At 47.7% G+C, this 12,574-nt stretch overlaps 1 protein-coding gene and 1 non-coding gene across 3 annotated transcripts; both read right to left on the bottom strand.

The window, feature by feature from the left end:
- Positions 1-1,039: 1,039 nt before the first annotated feature.
- On the bottom strand, positions 1,040-1,147 carry LOC123781374 (U6 spliceosomal RNA). The gene has a single exon (XR_006776708.2). It is a non-coding gene; the product is annotated as a U6 spliceosomal RNA (small nuclear RNA).
- A 6,239-nt stretch (positions 1,148-7,386) lies between these two features.
- On the bottom strand, positions 7,387-12,325 carry KLF4 (KLF transcription factor 4). 2 transcript variants are annotated; one of them, XM_045780675.2, is made up of 5 exons: positions 11,740-12,319; positions 11,504-11,624; positions 9,835-10,831; positions 9,571-9,735; positions 7,387-8,485 (listed from the first exon to the last, which is right to left on the bottom strand). In XM_045780675.2, the coding sequence occupies exons 1-5, from the start codon at positions 11,742-11,744 to the stop codon at positions 8,310-8,312; spliced, it is 1,464 nt and encodes a 487-aa protein (XP_045636631.1). In that variant the 5' UTR covers positions 11,745-12,319; the 3' UTR covers positions 7,387-8,309. The 2 variants fall into 2 exon arrangements, with proteins under 2 accessions (XP_045636631.1, XP_045636629.1); XM_045780673.2 differs by having other exon boundaries at positions 9,571-10,831; positions 11,740-12,325.
- Positions 12,326-12,574: the final 249 nt, after the last annotated feature.

The following is a 12,574-nucleotide window of genomic DNA, read 5'->3' as shown; positions in this document are numbered from 1 at the left end:
CTCTAAACCTGGAAGAGGTCATGCGTTTCCAAATGCAAATTGAGATCCAAACGTTAAACAATAGGGATCTTCTAATCCTTTTACAAAGGCACAAATTGCAAATCAGACTCCCATGCCAGAGTGATTTTGCCTAACAAAGTCTTTAATGCAAAGAATCCCTTAGGCAAAGACTCCTCTGTTTCTACAAGCTTCGGCACCAAAAGAGCCTTAGATGTCAGTTATGCTCCCTAGCTATGAAGTTAGTTGTGCCTAAAACAAAATCAGGTTGTCCCCCTGGTCTAGATCTACAATCTCCAAAACCATAGAAAAGTGTCTAGGTTGGCAGATTAAGTTTCATTTTGCCTGAATCATTAATACCAAGAGAAGTTCGAAATATTTTGTTGAATAAGGCTGAACGCTTCATGCTGAACCTGAATAACACGTTTTAACATGCTTTAACATGCGCCTGATAAACAAGTTGGATGTATCTAAAATAATAAGCAATCAAGAAAATCGTAGAGAAGAAAATGGTGTATGTCCTTGTAGTTAATGTGGCTGAGTCTGCCGAAGAACTATCCCGTCACTTTCTAAGAGAGGTAAACAGTTTCTACTGGCTGCGATGCTGATTTTCACTTAAGTTACATTTTATACCCCCTGTGGGGCAATTATACCAGGAAAAAAATATCTGCAGATTTGCATATTTATATATTCTTATTCATCTTTGGTTCCCCCGCCCTTTGCACCAATGGCTGGTCAAGTAGGTCTTTGAGCAGATTATATATGTTTGAACGGAATTGCAGGGGAAGAGAAAGAAGCAGAACAAAGCCAGAATTATATATTAACCCTTTAATGGAGTGGCTCCTCTGTTCTCCATCGAAGGGAACAGTGGTAAGTATTGTAGTACTTGTCTTAGCCGGCTGATAGCACACCACCAGTAGAAGTACTAGAGAGAACAATGAAATACTTTTTTTGAACATCAGCTCACAATGTGACACTGAATTTCAAATGTTTTTTATTCCTTCTGGTTTTTTCCTTCCTTCCTTTCTTCCTTTTTTTTTTTTTAATTACATGGAACTTCATGAATTTGCATGTCATCTTCGCACAGGCGGCCATGCTAATCTTCCCTGTGTTGTTCCAATTTTAGTATATGGGCTGCCTAAGCAAGCACCAGAACTTTCCTTTTAAAACCATCTTTTTTGCATGGTGTTTTTTAAATTCCTTATGCCCCTCTAAGCTTCCCTTGGGTTCTCAGGATACAGCCGTCAACTGCTGGCCTGTTAACCGAGGCTGAGGTTGGTGTTTTGATCTGAACTTCATGTGACCTTGGGCAAGCCTTGTCTTTTAGATGGGCCTTGATTTTCTCCTGGAGTTAAATGGTCTTGAAGACACTTTCCTGCTCAGAAAGTCTATGTAATTTTATTTATTTATTTATTTATTTATTTATTTATTTATTTATTTCAAAGTCTATGTAATTTTATTGCTTTAGAGCTTGCAGTCTGTACTCCATTCCTCCGTGAGGCAGAGACGAGGCATTTGTCAACTTCGTGCATTGTTTCCTAGATTCAGTTTATTTAGACATGTTCAGAAGTCAGAAAACTGCTGTCAGGCAAGCAGTAAGGAGAGTTTCAAGCTTGAAGAGCAGGAAACCAGACAGGTGGTGGTTTCACAGCCACCAATGGATGACCCTTCCTTATTCGGATAGACTGGCCCACCCAGGATCCTGTATGTAAAGTGCCTTTGTTAAGCTTTTAAAGTGTGATTTAAAAAAAAGCAAACTTCATTGTCATAGGTATACAAGACACTGCTAATTTTGCCCTTGAAAGGAGGCACAATAGACCTCCAAGGATGAGGATAAAATATTGCCTTTTGGGGGACTTTTTCCAAATTCTGGCTTCCTGGCCATACCCAGTGGTCTCCTGTTACCTGTGGGTCACCTGACACCCATCTGCCTCCCCCAAACCACCACAACCCCCCTAAATGAACAAATTCTTTCCAGAATCAATGCAGAAAATCACCCGGCAAGAAAGAGTCCTCTGAAAAGAGATGCCAGGATTGGAGGCTAACTAGTCAATAACTGATTAATTTTTTTCAATTAAATCACTAACTTTGGGTATTCAAGGGCAAATAAAGGAAGTTTCCCATGCCCTCCAGCAACTCATGTCTGTTGGAGGAGCCAGAATCATAGAACCTTGTAATATGTAAGGATAAGAGTTTAATAAAAGTTCTAGATGGACTGAAATGAAGGAGATTTTTAATAAAAGCTGGGCTTTGAAGGATCTATAGGAGCTTGTCAGGGGACTGACTATGGGTTTTTCCAGAAGGAGCAGAGACCCACTTCTGCAAGCAAAGGCACAGAAGCTGAAACAGGCATGGTGCAATGGGGGTCAAGAGTAGTTTAGCATGGCCGGTACAATTAAGGAATGATTGGATATTTAAGGAGAGAATACTGGACACTAAGGAGGGGCCACTGTTGGAGGGGTGACCATGTTAAATCTGTATCCACTGGACACTGGGGAAAGGTAAGGAGTCGGGAGGCGGTGGTCAGAAATGTTTGACCAGGAGAGCCGTGTGCTAGGCCAGAGCTGGGGATAAAAACAGGAACTTTTTCTTCCAACTCAAACTCCAAGTATAGATAACGCTCCTGGTGTAGTGACCGGCTTAAGAAACATCCATGGGAAACTCGGGCTTCCCTGTCAGTCTGCCTCGAAATAGCACACTGGTTGGAAGACAGAAAGTCTGGGGCTTTTTGACTCTTTAGAGGGTTTATTGCAAGAACCTGAATATTGGCAAATCCTTGTTAATTGGGGTATATCCATTTTGCATGTGACCTTACCTGCCCAGCAGACTGAAGATGGAAGTATTAGGAGAAAATGCTTTGAGTATGTCAGCAAGAATGAGAAACAAAAACCAGACACTAACTCGTAAAGGGAACCTCAGTTTCCCCTTTCATAAAATGGGGATGGGAGAGGGAAATCCCACCCCTACCTTCACTGCGATGCTCTACTGGGGTGAAGGAGAGTGTAAAGGCTTCGGAGGTCTCACGGGGGTGTGCAGAAGGAAGGGGTTACTACACACCAGCGAAAAGTGACCTGATGCAACGGGAGACATGCTTCCTGAAACAGTCCCTTCCATCTGTCATGTCTAAGGGACTCTGCTTCGTGGCTGGCACCGATTCCCTTACCTCCCTAGCTTTCAGCAAGTGTATCTAGTTCCTTCAATATCTCTGTAAAGGTATTCACCGGTTTTAGCTCTTAAGTGAGTATGCGGATGTAGGATCTGAGTGTCACGGTGGTTGGGCCACCATTCACTAACCTTTTGATCCAATGCCAGTGAGTACGGATTAAAATATCGTAAGTGACGCAGGTTTTGGAACCCCACTCAACCCCCCTGGGCTGGACAGGTTTGACTGTTTGTTCTCATTGACTTTAGATCATTGCCAAACCTCCACCTGAGGCTCCATCCGTCGGTCTACCTACCTACCTACATACCTATGTCTCCATAAAGAGCTATTTCTCTTCTCTCTTGCTCTGTTTAGATGGTATCATGTAAGATGGACATGAAAAGAAACATAAAAGGATGACAAATGGTCCTCACACTCTAGGGTGTCATTATAATTATTGTGCGGTATCAGTGAAGAATGCTCTGCTAGGTATAATCAGATGTCAAAGGGGTCCTGGAAATGTGAAGTTACTTTTTGTTGCTGTGAAGTTGCGTTTGTATTTATTTCCTCCTTTTCCTTTAAGAACAAGTGGAGGATATTTGGCAGGGCAGGTTGCAACATGCTGAGTTGTCTAGGGTGCCGGAGAAGACCAAAGCGATTCGAAGAAGTATTACATCAATGGTATCGTGGAAAAACAATTAAAAAGGTGGACTCCCAGTGTACGTGATTCCAGAGACGCAGTCTGATTGATGCTCCTACCCTAGCCGCCCTCCTCCTGCCCAGCTACGCTAACTGGCTCTGGGAGCCTCCTAGATATTAGCCCGAGTTTCTGTGTTTATGCTAACATGGCAGCAGTTGGTTTCTTCTGTGTTTTGACTGCAGCCAGGGCATTGAAGCTCTGGGTACCGTCGTCAGGATTGAAGAATATTAGTTTTTCAGGAGACAGTAAGAAATTTACTCAAGATTTACTTTTTTGTTCTAAGGTAAAGGCTTCCGAAGGGTGTTTGTTTCCAACTTTCGTTTTAGTTTCACTTAAAAAGGAAAAAACAGAGGCTTTATTTTCATACAGCATTCTGATTGTAACAGCAGTTCCTTTGCATTTTCACAGGTAGAACATTCCGTGATCTATTCCACAGCATTCATTAGGTAGAGAGCTCTTGGTAGTTTTATATGAAATATTACTGAATGACTCTGCACGTCAACAGTGAATTGATAGTTTCCTAAACAAACTTTAGGAAGCATGGATTCAGTTTAGCACTATAAAAACATGTCACTATGGGTGCCTCAGCGGCTCAGTCGGTTAAGTGTCTGCCTTCGGCTTAGGTCATGGTCCCAGGGTCCTGGGATCGAGTCCCACATGGGGCTCCCTGCTCAGCGGGGATCCTGCTTCTTCCCTCTCCCTGCTTGTGTTCTGACAAATAAATAAAATCTTTTTTAAAAACCCCAAAATATGTCACTATACGCTAGCCTCTAGAAGGTGCTAAGAAAATAAGAATAGAATACATAAAATACATAAGGAAAATGACAGAATGGAATACATAAACTAAAAAGGTTTGTGTAAGACTGGATGGTGTCTGTGTGTTTAGGAGAGGAAGAAGCGGGGAGAAACTGGAATACGGACTACAAATTCACTTAGGTACGTGCGGTGGCGTGTTGAATGGGGCTTCAGAAGCCAGAACATACAAGAGAACAGGCGGCTGACATACGCTGTTAAATTTAGATACTCCCATACATCACAATACAACAGGTACCATCACTGCTTATTTTAATAGTTTCCCTGCGGACTCACTTCCATGGCAAAAGGACTGCCTCACCTGGGCTTTCTGATACGTGAAGAAATTATATGTAAAAATTGTTAATCTCCAAATATGAAATAACATTCCCTCGACCATCCTACTTGAGATGGCAAAAGTTCCTGTTTTAACCGAAACAGAATGAAGTGTGGGGAGTTAAGCAGATTTTCAGGTAGAAAGAGTTTGCTGGAAAGGGAATTTTGCTGGACAAGGAGAGAGACTGAGAAAGTCTGTTGATGTGTAGGAAACACTATTGTTCATCTTTTGTGTGTTGTGTGTGTGTGTGTGTGCACAACTAAAATCTAGGCCATATAAAATTAAATGTCATAAGAAAATGTAATAAGCAGGCATCTCAATTGTTAGGTACTCCTTATTATACAGTGTAAACGGCTCTGTAATGTGGTAATGACAGGACACCTCGGCACTCGGAACTGATAGGTATGAGAGTAAATAGTTTTAGCTATTTGTGCATGTTGAATAGTTTTGTCCTGTGCCATTTTTGGAAAATCTTCCTTATTCGTTGTGGATACTGAAGCTTGCTTTTTCAGGCTAGAAGAAGTTAATGCTAAGTGATGTTTCCCTAAGACAACAGAAAAATTTTAGTATGTTCTGGTATCTGGGGATGTTTCTCCTACTTAAAGTAACAGGCACTTAGCAAACATGAAGATGGTATCAGCCATTCAGTAAACACTTTTCATTCACAACCATGTGCCAGAAGTCTGTGTGTAAGAGAAAGGTGATTTTAAGAGCAACAACCACAATGTCACACACACACACACACACACACAAATGCGTTCCAGTGTAGGCTTTGTTTAAATGGCTTTAATTGCTCTTTTAAAAATCAAGCCTAAATATTTGCACGAGCATTCTAAAACTAAGTTTTCCCGTGTTAGATACTTATTTGAAACTGTAGAAAATCTAAATGGAGAAAACCAGCATTAATATTTTGGCAGTTCCGGGGCGCCTGGGTGGCACAGCGGTTAAGGGTCTGCCTTCGGCTCAGGGCGTGATCCCGGCGTTATGGGATCGAGCCCCACATCAGGCTCCTCCGCTATGAGCCTGCTTCTTCCTCTCCCACTCCCCTGCTTGTGTTCCCTCTCTCGCTGGCTGTCTCTATCTCTGTCGAATAAATAAATAAAATCTTTAAAAAAAAAAAAATATTTTGGCAGTTCCTTCCAGTCCTTCCTCTTGAAGTTTCTGTTGCTTCCCTCGCTCCTTCAATGCACACACACCAACTTATATGATTGGAATCACATTGTTTATACTCCTAGATCCTGCTTTTTCCACTTAACATACCATGAGCATTTTTCCATGTCATTAAATATGCTTTGAATGTGTTCTTGGCCACATAAAATTCCATCCTATCAATGCACCTGTTTTCTTTTAAGCTAAGACACATGCCCCGTTTTCCAGTCATGCTGGACTCTAAAAGCCAAGGAAAGTACTTTTTGATCCATCATGAGGCTCTTATGAATTTGTTTTCTATTTATAAGATGCACCCACACTTCTGGACACTACGTATAATGGATAGTTAATAAGCAGCCTGAAGAAGATGTCAGCTTGTTTGCTTGACAATGTTGGTCACCCACATGACCACGGCAAACGTATCAAGTGCCAACAAGGATCACCAGTGCTTTTTCCATTCTGTAGCTGCCGCAAACAAAATTCAAACTCTGTGTACTCACCTCAAAAAAGGATCAGTGCAGTCTTAAGGCTGACTAATTTCAGAAATATGCCACCGGCTTACAAAAACACCACTTAAAGATGTACTTAAATTTACTTTACACTTAAGTTTTGTGACTGAGTAATTTCTAATTAACGCGTTTCAGTCTGCTGAATCTACAGAGGACAGACGAAGTTTCAAAACATCCTGCCAGAAAATTTGGTTCTAACCTCTTTAGGACTATAACTAGCACGTATCTGTCACACGAGGAATAAATGAATCCTTTAATCCTCAGGAGGGCACTGTGGAACTATGTTCTTAGGGTTCTCTACTGTGGGAAGGTTCTTTTGTTCCTCAAATTGTTCTATGTGCAAGGCCTGGCCCCTGCAAGATTTTTTTATTTTCATTTAATTTTGAAGAGAAACCATAAGGATCTTTTAAAATATGAAACTGTAATATGTGTATTTTATACTTTAAAAAACTAAGCATATTGTAGAATGACTGAGCAACCTGGAAATTCATATTCAGGTAAGGAAATTGCTTTCCTGTCCTTTTTATGTACGTTGGGAAGAGCAACCTGAACCAGGTGAAGTGTACTTTTATGATCTCCAATATTCAGCTTTTAGCCTCACAACTTTGGTAGTACTCACTGTAGAACTAGCCTTAAAGATGTCTTATCTCTTGTTGAGATAAAGTTTGGCCTTTCAGGGTGCTTTTCACCTGCCCTCCTGTATTTAAACTGAAACTTCTATGACATGCTTTTCCAGGAGAGAAACGGAACCAAAACAATGTTCAGATAAAATATTATAGGTTTATTTAAAACTTAATTCTCACCTTGAGTATGCAAAATACAAACTCCACAAAATGTTCATTTTTTTTACTTTGTAGTTTACAAATATACAAAATAGAAGTTTGCTTAAATTTATATTACATATTTATTAAGGCAAGGAACTATATAGAAAAAAAACATTTGTTCTGCTTAAGGCATACTTGGGAATAAACCGTTGTACAAATTATTGCACATCTGAAACCACAGTGCATAACAGACTGTCTGCATAAAAATGTTAAAGAAGTAAACCAGGCGTATTTACCTGACTTAGGTCATAAATGTAGATCGGAAGACAAAAATAGATTTTCCTTGTCAAAGTATGCAGCAGTTTGAGAACTTTGGCTTCCTCATTTGGTACCTTTAGAACCAAGACTCACCAAGCACCATCGTTTAAGGTTATAAAAACACATTTTCTGTACCTGAATTTCTTCCTCTTCTTCTACTATCACAATAATGGCTTTTCGAAGGCAAAGAGAATACAAGGTGATCTTTACACTTACATTGCATCGAAACACAATTCAAGGGAATTCTGGTCTTCCCTCCCCCCAACTCATGGATCTAATTTATACCCTGATATCCACACCTTCCAGTCACCCCCCCCTTGGTGTTTTGTAAGTCCAGGAATATTCAAGTTGGATTTAGCCTTGGAATGATAGAAGATCCAGTCACAGGCCCCATTGGTTCTTTGATTTGTCTTCTGGTTTCCTTGTGTCTCCTGATTATCCATTCACAAGTTGGCTTGTTGGGAACTTGACCATGATTGTAGTGCTTTCCAGCTGGGTTCCTCCCCACCCCCGGGGGGGGGAAGACAGTGTGAAAGGTTGAAGAAAAAAAAAATACTGAATTCTCTTCTGGCAGTGTGGGTCATATCCACTGTTTGGGGATTTAAAAGTGCCTCTTCATGTGTAAGGCGAGGTGGTCCGACCTGGAGAAGGCCCGGTCACACTTCTGGCACTGGAAGGGGCGGTGCCCGGTGTGTTTGCGATAGTGCCTGGTCAGTTCGTCGGAGCGGGCAAATTTCCACCCACAGCCGTCCCAGTCACAGTGGTAGGGTTTCTCACCTGGGAGAGGAAAAGAAGCCTGGTGAAGCCATTGCTACCCAATGCAGAATTGGCCACGCTGGAGGCTGAGCATCAAGCCAACTCCCCAAGCACCCCACTCTGAAAGGAGCCAGCAATGTGTTCAGACCACTTCAAGGTCATATCCAATTTCAGATCATAAACAGGAATATTAAGCTGAAGGGTTTTTTTTGTGTGTATTTTTTTAAGGGGAAGAGACCTACCCTTCTATATTGCTAACATATTCATAATTGGAGCCCAAGTACCACCGTGATGGAAATGAATTTGCGAACTGTCTGCTAGTTTGTCTCTCCCGCCCAAACCAAGCGATCAAATCCTCTATCCCAGTACAACCAGGTTGAAAAAGCCCCAAGCGGCTGCTTTTTCTACATCAGCGTTTCTATTATTTTAAAGAATCCTACACCTAAATGACCCTACGTGCCTCTGCTTACAGGACATGAAAACTCTCTGCAAGTGACCATCTTAAACCACAATCTTAGCAATCACCACCACTCAATTCTTGAAATTTAAATAGAACCTACTTATTAAAGCTAAAACTAAAAATAGAAAGGAGTGTGAATCTGTAAACAATCAGTGAAAATTGTCTAAAAATTAAAAACTGGTAAGAAAACCTAACATGTTTTTGCACTGCAACATGTAGTTTCTTTTAAGATTTTATTTTTAAGTAATCTCTACACCCAACTTGGGGCTGGAACCAACAACTTCGAGATCGAGAGCTGCACCTACCACTGACTGAGCCAGCCAGGCACCCTCGAAGCGTAATTTCTTGATTACAAGGGCAAAGTTTTGCTGAAACGAGGAGAGGCCCACAAGCAACCTGCAATCTCCCTCTGCCTTTCAAAAAGCCTAACAGAACTGCATTCAAGTACTGATACCATCCATCAAGCAAAGGGCTCTTGAACAGAAAAGGAGGTGCCAGTTTGGTTTGCTGTTCTCTCCTGTGATCCAAGAGATGGAGGAGATACTGTGCCCCACATCCCAAGGGAGGCCCTGGGAAGTGTCCACTTAGCCAACGGGGCTGCACACCAACCCTCCCCCCCCCCCCTTGGCACCTTCTGTTCTCCTACCTGTGTGGGTTCGCAGGTGTGCCTTGAGATGAGAACTCTTCGTGTAGGTTTTGCCGCAGCCTGCATAATCACAAGTGTGAGTGGCTGTCCTTTTCCGGGGCCACGACCTTCTCCCCCTCTTTGGTTTCGGCTCCTCTGGCATGCAGGAACCAGGAGGCATGAGCTCTAGGGGTGAAGAAGGTGGGGTCAGCACCGTCCCCTGCGTTCCGGAGGGCCGGCACACGCAGGGCTCCCCAGCCCGAGCTATGAATCCCCAGGACTGACCTTGGTAATGGAGTGGTGGGACCTGTGGCTGCATCTGGTCCGGCAAAAAGGGTGGGTAGTTGGGCCCTGGGTGGGGATGAAAGCCCGGTGGGAGCGGTAGGGCAGGATGACAGTCCCTGCTACTCAGCAGTTCCTCGGCACCCAGAGTCGGGGTAGTCCTGCTGGGGAGCTGCCGCCCCAGGGGGAAGTCATGCGCTGGTGGCCGGTGGCCATTGCTGAGAGGGGGTCCAGTGCCCAAGTGGGCCTCTAGGGGCCGACCAACGGTGCACGACGAGACCGCCTCCTGCTTGATCTTGGGGCACATGCGCGGTGGCCCGCCGCTGTAGGGCGCCACCACCACCGGGTGGCTGCCGTCTGGGCTGCCTTTGCTAACACTGATGACCGACGGGCTGCCGTACTCGCTGCCAGGGGCACTCAGCGACGCCTTCAACACAAACTTGCCCATCAGTCCGCCACCTGGCGGCTGCGGCTGCTGCGGCGGAATGTACACTGGGTCCAATTCGGGCCGAAGAAGCTCAGCCACGAAGCCGCCCGAGGGGCTCACGTCGTTGATGTCCGCCAGGTTGAAGGGAGCTGTGGGAGGGGGCACAGACTCCCGGCCATAGAGGAGGCCGCCGCCGCCTCCAGTGCTGCCCGGCGCCACGCCCGGGTCCCCTCCGGGCCGGATCGGATAGCTGAAGCTGCAGGTGGAGGGCGCACTGGCAGGACCGCTGCTCGATGGGGAGGACGAGGACGAGGCTGATGCCGACGAGGACACGGTGGCGGCCACTGACTCCGGATGGGACAGCGAATTGGAGAGGATAAAGTCCAGGTCCAGGAGATCGTTGAACTCCTCCGTCTCCCTCCGGGGTAGGAGAGCGGGATTGTTGCCGCCACAAGCCGCGCCGACTCCGCCACTTTCCAGGTCGGTGGCCACGGTCGCCGCCGCCAAGTCGTAGGGGCGGCCGGGAAGCACCGGGGGAAGTCGCTTCATGTGGGAGAGTTCCTCCCTCCAGCGCTGCGGGAACAAAACGGGAGAGAGACCGTCGGTGCTGGTCCCCTGCTGCCACACTACATACTGGAGGGCCGGCCGCGCCTATACGGCCCAGGCACCAGGACAGGGGAGACATGACGCGCTGGGGGACTCCGGGTGCCAGCGCTGCAATCTCGGCCCACCCCCGGGCCCGAGGAGAGGCGGTGCGTCGGTTTGGAGGATGTTATGTTGTGTCTGCCCGATTGCGTGTGAGCAAGCGCCGTGGCTCGGCAGCCCGGGTCCTTCCCCAGCCAGATCCCAGGGACGCTCCAGCCACCCCTGGAATTGGGACGCCGAGGATCTCCCTATGCGCCCTCGCCACGGGTACGCCTACGCGCCAAGCTCACTCACGCCCAGCCAATGCCCAGGGACACATCCACCTCCCGCCCGGTGGCCCCCACGCCAGCCCTGCCGCCTGCGAGGTAGGAGACGTGTGCGGACCGGGTGTGCGCCCCCGGCGGCTCCGCAGTGTCCGGACCACACGCATGTACAAATGAGCCAAAGGCGCGGAAGCCATCCTAGGAAGACTTCGGGGCCGGTGCGGTGGCCACTCCTTCCCCTCGCCGGGTGGTTCTCGGTGACCCCTGGGCTCTGCCCGTCCCCACCCCACCCACAAAAGCCCGCTGGACGTCCCCCACCTTTCGGGGCAATACTCACGTTATTCGGGGCACCTGCCGGACGCAGTGTCTTCTCCCTTCCCGCCGGGCCGGACGCGAACGTGGAGAAGGACGGGAGCAGTGCGTCGCTGACAGCCATGTCAGACTCGCCAGGTGGCTGCCTGCGGGCCGGGCGGGGCACAAGCAGGAGTCAGGGGGCCACTCTCGACTGCCGCTCGGCCGCGTCCCACCGGCCTCCGGCCTTCACCCCCTCCCCCCGCCCCGCGCTACACCTACCTCATTAATGTGGGGGCCCAGAAGGTCCTCGGGAGTCCGAAGCAGTGGGGGTACCCAAACCCCAAAGTCAACGAAGAGGGAAAAAAAAGACTTAGAAACGAAGCCAAAACCAAAACCCCAAATTGCCCGAGATCCTTCTTTGGATTAAATATAAACGAGAGATGCCTTTTTAAAAAAAGTTCCTTTGTATACAAAAGTTCTTAGAAAAGTTGTAAACTCGTAAAAACAGACAATCAGCAAGGCGAGTAAGTAGGTCCGGTGGCCGAGCTGTGCTCTCTTCGACTCAGCAGCGTCCTCCACCACTGTCGCGGTCGCCGCGGCTGTCGCCGTGGGCGCTGGGGCTGTGGCCGGGTTGGCGGGCGGGCGGCGCCGCCAGGTGAGACTGGCCGCGGTGGCGCGGATCTGCGGACTGGGCGGCGGCGCGGGGCGCGGAGTCCGGGGGGCTGCGCGGGGCGCGCGCGGCCATGGGCGCTGGCCGCGGGCGGGTGGGTGGGTGGGGGGCCGGAGGGGCGGGGAGGGGCACTTGGCGGCTCCCGGTGCCGCCGCCGCCCGCCACCGCCTCTGCTCCCCGCGCGCCCGCAGCCGCGCTTGCTCTCTCGGGCCGGGGAACTGCCGGCGGCCGCCGCGCGCTCCTTACTTAACTTCTCGGCTCCCGCCCTACCCCCGCCTCCTACCCGCTGTACGCCGCGGCCCGCCGCCAGGCCCCGCCCCTCCCTTTCTTCTCCCCTCCCTCCTGAGGCCCCCCCGCGCGTTGCCATGGCAGCTAAATAAACAAACTCGGCGCACGTGGGGGCGGGGGGGGGAGGGAGGGGCGCGGGCGGGGCCCGGCCGAGCC

The sequence above is a fragment of the Ursus americanus genome, chromosome 18 (genome assembly GCF_024610735.1).
Source record: "Ursus americanus isolate L20-20 chromosome 18, mUrsAme1.1.p, whole genome shotgun sequence".
Taxonomy (NCBI): domain Eukaryota; kingdom Metazoa; phylum Chordata; class Mammalia; order Carnivora; family Ursidae; genus Ursus; species Ursus americanus.
The sequence above is the reverse complement of the archived record's forward strand: the minus strand, read 5'-3'. Positions and strand labels throughout refer to the sequence as shown.

Bases quoted from the DNA above. Each gene is read 5' to 3' on its own strand.
- KLF4 (XM_045780673.2), bottom strand. The intron at 10,832-11,503 runs GTGAGTATTGCC...TTGTTCCCGCAG, and splicing joins CGGCAGGTGCCCCGAATAAC to CGCTGGAGGGAGGAACTCTC. The intron at 8,486-9,570 runs GTAGGAGAACAG...TTCCTCTCCCAG, and splicing joins ACACCTGCGAACCCACACAG to GTGAGAAACCCTACCACTGT.